The sequence below is a fragment of the Sinocyclocheilus rhinocerous genome, unplaced genomic scaffold, assembly GCF_001515625.1.
Source record: "Sinocyclocheilus rhinocerous isolate Xijiao unplaced genomic scaffold, SAMN03320098_v1.1 scaffold1342, whole genome shotgun sequence".
NCBI lineage: Eukaryota > Metazoa > Chordata > Actinopteri > Cypriniformes > Cyprinidae > Sinocyclocheilus > Sinocyclocheilus rhinocerous.
In genome coordinates, this window is record NW_015640094.1 from 766,517 (window position 1) to 772,943 (window position 6,427).

The following is a 6,427-nucleotide window of genomic DNA, read 5'->3' on the forward strand; positions in this document are numbered from 1 at the left end:
TAAGTCGCTGGGGTATATTTGTAGCAATAGCCAAAAATACATTGTATGGGTCAAAATTATAGATTTTTCTTTTATGCCAAAAATCTTTAGGATATTAAGTAAAGATCATGTTCTATGAAGATATTTTGTAAATTTCCTACCGTAAATATATCAAAACTTAATTTTTGATTAGTAATATGCAATGCTACGAACTTCATTTGGACAACTTTAAAGGCGATTTTCTCAGTATTTTGATTTTTTTGCACCCTCAGATTCCAGATTTTCAAATAGTTGTATCTCGGCCAAATATTGTTTGTTTCATAACAAACCATACATCAATGGAAAGCTTATTTATTCAGCTTTCAGATGATGTATAAATCTCAATTTCAAAAAATTGACCCTTATGGTCCAGGGTCATATATTAGAATGATTTCTGAAGGATCATGTGACGCTGGAGACTAGCGTAATAATGCTGAAAATTCAGCTTTGCATCACAGGAATTAATTACATTTTAAAACATTCAAAAAGCACACCGTTATTTTAATTTATAATAATATATCTCGGTATTACTCTTTTACTGTATTTTTAGTCAAATAAATGCAGCCTTGGTGAACTTTTTAACTTTTTTTCTCACCTTGTAATGAGGGTCCATATTCTGAAAGCACCACTTATTACTTGCCTCCTCTTCTGTTGTGTTCTGCTAGAGGCCTTATCTGGAACAAATATCTCAAGCTCCTCATCACTTCTCATCGCTGGCAACAGCACGGTCAACATCACCTGCTCGGCAGCTGCTGGTAAAGCCGAAAGCGTGGAATGGCTAAAGAACAGCAAACCTGTGACTTCTAGTGACCGTATAATTCTCTCAGCTGACAAGAAAACTCTGACCATCGTTAAAGTTGTTAAAGAGGATGCTGGCATCTACAAGTGCCAGCTGAAGAACAAAGTCAACAAAGACGAAAGCACCTATGTGATTGTGATCAACTGTAAGTTTCCAAGAGAGGAGAGATTCATTGAAATACTGTTTATGTGAGATGCTCTTCACCGTGAATGCTCATACGGTACATCTATTCTTATATAAACTGTTGCATTGAATTGAATACAGCAATCAACTTAAGAAAGGGTTTTACGTAACAATAATTAACATCCACTGTGACCCAACCAAACGTGATGTTAAAACTACAAGTTTAAAACTTACATTTAATGTCCATATAATTTTTTGACTTTTGTACTAAACAAGGTATTTAATTTTATATGAAATAAATGTAATTTTATTTACATTTTAGATAATTATTTTTACAAGATTTACAACTCCATTAAGATTGAGCATTGTGTCACTGAAATTCTCATTGATCAGAAATCCACCTGTTTTATCCATTGCTGAAAATTAAGCATGTTCTGATTGGCTAAGATTTTGTCACTTTGGGCAGCATTTCACTTTGGAGGACAGAGACATGTGTCATGTCTGCTTAGGACATGGTGATTCGTGCATCACTTCTCTTTTGTTGTCTTGTCTAAACATTAGACTAAACATTATCTTGTTTGCAAATGGTGGTGGTTTCCTTTCTGCTTGTATTGTTTCCGACTGTTTGTTTGCATTACTCTGATGTAAATGTAACCTTCCTAACTGAGCCAATCTCTCTGACGTCCCTCAGATGGTCCAGAAAGTGTGAATGTTAAAGGGAAGAATGCGGTGAAGTTTGAAGAACCTGCAGAATTAAAATGCCTTGCAGACTCTTTTCCTCCCAGTATATTCTCATGGAAGCTCAATGGTACAGCAATGAACGACAGCCGGGCAGACATTATTATTGACAAGGCCAAAGTCACGGACAGTGGCACGTACACCTGCGAAGCATTCAACCCTATCACAGGAATGACAAAAACAACGACACACAAACTCGCAGTCACAGGTAAACGTGGCAGTTCAAGAATTAATTCCCATTCTCAGCTCACAAAACGTAAAATCCACATCTTGGCATTTTAAGAGTATTGGTATAGGTATTATCGGTATATAATTTTTGTAATTCAAATACTTATATATTGGCAAGACTTATTAGTTAAATAATAAGTTAATATTTATTTTTCACGTTAATTTACATCCTATTATATTATAATAATTTATTTATATGAGATTATAAATTGTTAATATAGTATTATCACATAATGCATTTATTATTTTAATATTATATAAGTAGTATTTATCTAGTGTTTAGCGATTATGACATTATTGGCATAGGCCACTAAGTGTGCCTACTGGTTAATCTCAATTTTGAGAGGTAATTCATATCCAAATTTAGACCGATATATGTCAGCCAAACCGATTAATCGGCCAATATTTGTCCAATTTGAGAATAGTGGCTTATAGTGTGCCAGATCTACAGAATTATTTGTGCAAAAATCTATGATTATTTCAATGACAAAATGAACTGTTTTATTTAGAGTGAATATTAAGTAAAATGTTTATTTAATATCAATAATCATAATAATTATTAATAATAATATTTTTTAATGATATTAGAAATAATAATTTATGTAAATGTAAATTATTATTTTGAAATACTTTACGATTCATAAGGTATTATAATTATATTTATTTATTGATTTGTTTAATTCTTTTAATTTGGTTAAAATAATAATAATAATAATAATAAAAACTGCAATTAGTTTCCCCAATTTGTTTGGCCTGTTTTCTTAATAAAATAATGCACACACAATTTCATGGGGTGGTAAAAATTATTTATGGCCAGCGAATTTTCTCAAGTCACCGGCCACTGGTAGATGTTGCAGAATGATAGTTTTAGGCCATGTTTATGTGTTTAGATACAGTATGTGATTTTCATTTGTTGTGTTTGTGGAGTGTGTGTGTGTGTTTGGTCTATAATAATCTAAACGCCTTCTGTTTTGCAGAGGTCGGTGCGGTAGACGAGGGCCTGTCTGGTGGAGCCATTGCTGGGATTGTAATTGGCGTGCTTGTGGCCGTGATCATCATCGCTTGTATTATAAAGTGCAAGAAAAAGTCCAGCACAGAGTGAGTCTAAAATTCATTCTTCTACCCTCCCGTCACATTCATGAATCCAGTGCATATAAATGTAGGTTTGATTTGAAATGATTTTCACCATTAAGCCTCAAAAGCTGTCAGTTGTCTCTTTCTCTTCACATTCATAGCTTGTAGATCTTTACTCTCCATGTCGCCCCTGTCCCGTTCTTCTCATTTTTTGCATCCTCAGACGTTTAAACCTAATAATTAGGCAATGACAGTACATGCAAATAACTTTACCACTTAACATTTTGACCTCACAGGATACGGGGGTGGTTTCGGTAGCATGATACATGACAGTGTCAATCAGTAAACCTTCAGCCCACATGTGTTGTAAGATATGATTGTCAGAGAGGATATGATGCATTCTGCCACTTCATGATTCCATTCCAGTCACACTGATTTGCCAAAGGGGCAGTTTAAAATGAAATGAAGTGATTATTGTTCTTTCGTAACTCCAGTCTTTTATAGCTAGTGGTGTTAGTGTGATGATACAGTGCTAATCATGTGGAAATATTGTTCAGTTATGTCTGTGGTATTTAACTCAGAATTTTGTTAAGCACTTTTAATTAATAATGTAATCGCACTTATTCATCAGTATAATTCGAAAGTTTGGGGTGGGTAAGATTTTTCTCTTATGTTCATCAAAGCTGCATTTATTTAAGAAAAATACAGTAAAAACGGTAATATTGTAAAAAATATTATTTCAGTTTAAAATAACTGTTTTCTATTTGAATATGTTTTAAAATGTAATTTATTCCTGTGACTCAAAGCTGAATTTTCAGCATCATTACTCTAGTCTTCACATGATCCTACAGAAATCGGTCTAATATGCTGATTTACTGCACAAAAACTGTAGTATGGGCTGTTAATGGAATAGTTAACATGAAACTGAAAAATCGGTCATTATTTACTCCGCTACATGTTGACTTGTATGACTCACATATTCCATATCTGAAAGTTCTGATATTTTTGATCTTTTGTGTTCCACAACAGCGTATTCGGAATGTTTGGAATAACATCGAGCTAAATAATGACAGAATTTTCATTTTTGGGTTTACTGTTCCTCTATGGACGTTTTATTGCCTTTGTGCTCTAAAATCAATGGTTGTCTCTTCTCTTCCCTTCTTCAAATGTTTTACCGCCAAGTACTCCATGAGGTCTGTTTGCCAAGCCTTCCACACCCAATCCTTCTACGCTTGACTCTGAAAGCAGACAGCAGCTTACATTTCTATCTTGTGCTGAGATAATAAAGAAACTAGAGGACAATATTTTTTAAATTTAGTCTAGAAAAAGTTTGACATTGATTTTAGCAGACAGATGATAGTACATGGAAAAATCTGTCTTGTTTAGACAAACGTCTAATCACTACAAGAAGAGCTTCATATCATACTGATAATTTCATAGAAATCTTGTGTTCCTACCTAAATGGATTAAATGGCAGCCAATGGAGAGGACAGGAAATACTGGAAATGCAAAACTAAGCTTTGAGGGATATCATATGCAAATGCAACTGATTAGTCTAACAGAGAGATGTTTATTTGATAAGAAACTAGCACGACTCACAGAAATACAAACACACACACACACTGCATGCAAGACCACCCAGGTGTAGGTAGTACATTGCATTTCTTTGTCAATTTTTAGATGCGTTTCAATTTCTGAAATGCAAAGTTTGTGTAAAGATCTAAAGAGTTTTACTACCAAAATGTATCAGATCTTTAACTGGAAGTTGCAATTCGAGTTTTTCATCTGTGACAAATGCATCCTGGGAGGGAGTGAAGGCCAACTCCCCTTCATTTGTTTTCTGATGTCTCTCATAGATAACGTACAACCTTAGTGCATTTTCTCTTAGACCACCTGTGGATTGCATGTTTTTCTCAACAGATATATATATATATGTATGTACTTACTACTTACTGCCCGTAACGCCCAAGGCGCATAGGGCAGCAACGAAGTCTTTCCACTTTTGTCTGTCATGGGCAAGAAGGTCTATCCTACCCCAGTTGTAATTGCTATTTTAATAAGTATATAAACATAAATATTTGTGAAGAACATCTCTTCTTTTTCTCTTTTCTCACCATTAATTTGAGATTGACTATCTGTCAGTCTCTTTGATTGACTTTTCTATTCAGGTGAATAAAAATGACATAATTGCCTACATTTACCTGCTATATAATTATCTTTTAATCCGAATCTCTCGTGTATCTCGATGAAGGAATCAGAAGTACAATTAAACGGAGATCATTGAGGAATATCGTTGGAATGTCAGTCATGTCCACACACGTCTCACTGTCTTACCCTTGTGAGCATTTCTGCAGCAGTTTCAGTCTTGCACAACTGTCTGTCTTGTTGCTTGCTTATTTCGCTCTGTTATCTGTCGTGCATGTCAATAAAGTCTCACTAACGCTATGAGGGCTTGGCCTATTTATCATAGCATGAATTGTTCAGATATGTTTTTTTTAATAGAAATTTATTTTGCAAGAATATATTGTTCACTCTGTAATTACATTACCAGAAGAAGAACATAACATGTGTAATTTGTTTGTAACGAACAGGTTTTTAATGCTTGTGCTACATCATATGCAAGTGAATAACGTTGGCTGTGTTCCAAAACATTGTGAACCACCTACCTAGACACCTAGGCATCATGTGTGCACCACCCCAAACTTGTGCTTTCTTCGAAGTTACCTTATTTCATTTGAAGTCATACTTTGCTGAGAATGCAATGCCAGAATGAAGTTCATTGAAAACATGAAAAAAAATCTTACCAACCCAAATGGTAGTGCAGTTATATCTCATTGAATACTGAAAAGTTTTACCCAAAGTTTGTGTGTTATGTATCCTTATGCTATAAGAGTAAGTGGAGTTTTCAGTCACTGGTGAGGTTTTATTTGAGTTATGCCGAGTCATTGTTTCTGTGTTTACCTATAGTGACTACACCCCATTCTTTCATAACCTAGTGGTTTATTTCATTCATTTATTCCTCCATATATGCAATATTATAATCTGTCCATGATGTAATTACTTCCTCCTTTTTTCTTTAGCATTCCATCTCCATATTAAAGCGAGATGTGGCGGTGAAGTGACCCGGTAAGTGCATAGCATCCTTTGTTTCGCTAACAGACTAACATTATTTATTTAGCTTCATTTGTTGGGGTTTTCCATGCTAGCTCTCTGCTCTTTAGGCTGTTGAATTTCCTGCATGATACTTCCGGGCTTTCAAAAGGCTTCCTTATCGTATATCAGTATCGGTTTTGATTAAAGGGGTCCTATTATGCTCTTTTACAAAGTCTTGATTTTGTTTTGGGGGTGTACTAGAACAGGCTCTCATACTAGGTTGTTCGAAAAACACATTATTTTTCACATATTTTACATTATTACAACACCTCTCTCCCCAGTCTGGCATGAACG

General features: G+C 34.7%; 1 protein-coding gene across 1 annotated transcript in view; it reads left to right on the top strand.

Annotated features, from left to right (window-relative positions):
* LOC107752524 (carcinoembryonic antigen-related cell adhesion molecule 5-like) overlaps nt 1-6,427 on the top strand; it is a 17,563-nt gene that overhangs the window by 8,951 nt on the left and 2,185 nt on the right. Inside the window, exons 6-9 of the mRNA XM_016568524.1 lie at nt 684-962; nt 1,632-1,886; nt 2,884-3,004; nt 6,061-6,106. Of these exons, the coding sequence (XP_016424010.1) occupies nt 684-962; nt 1,632-1,886; nt 2,884-3,004; nt 6,061-6,079 (674 nt within the window). The 3' untranslated portion in view covers nt 6,080-6,106. The remainder of the gene's footprint in view (nt 1-683; nt 963-1,631; nt 1,887-2,883; nt 3,005-6,060; nt 6,107-6,427) is intronic.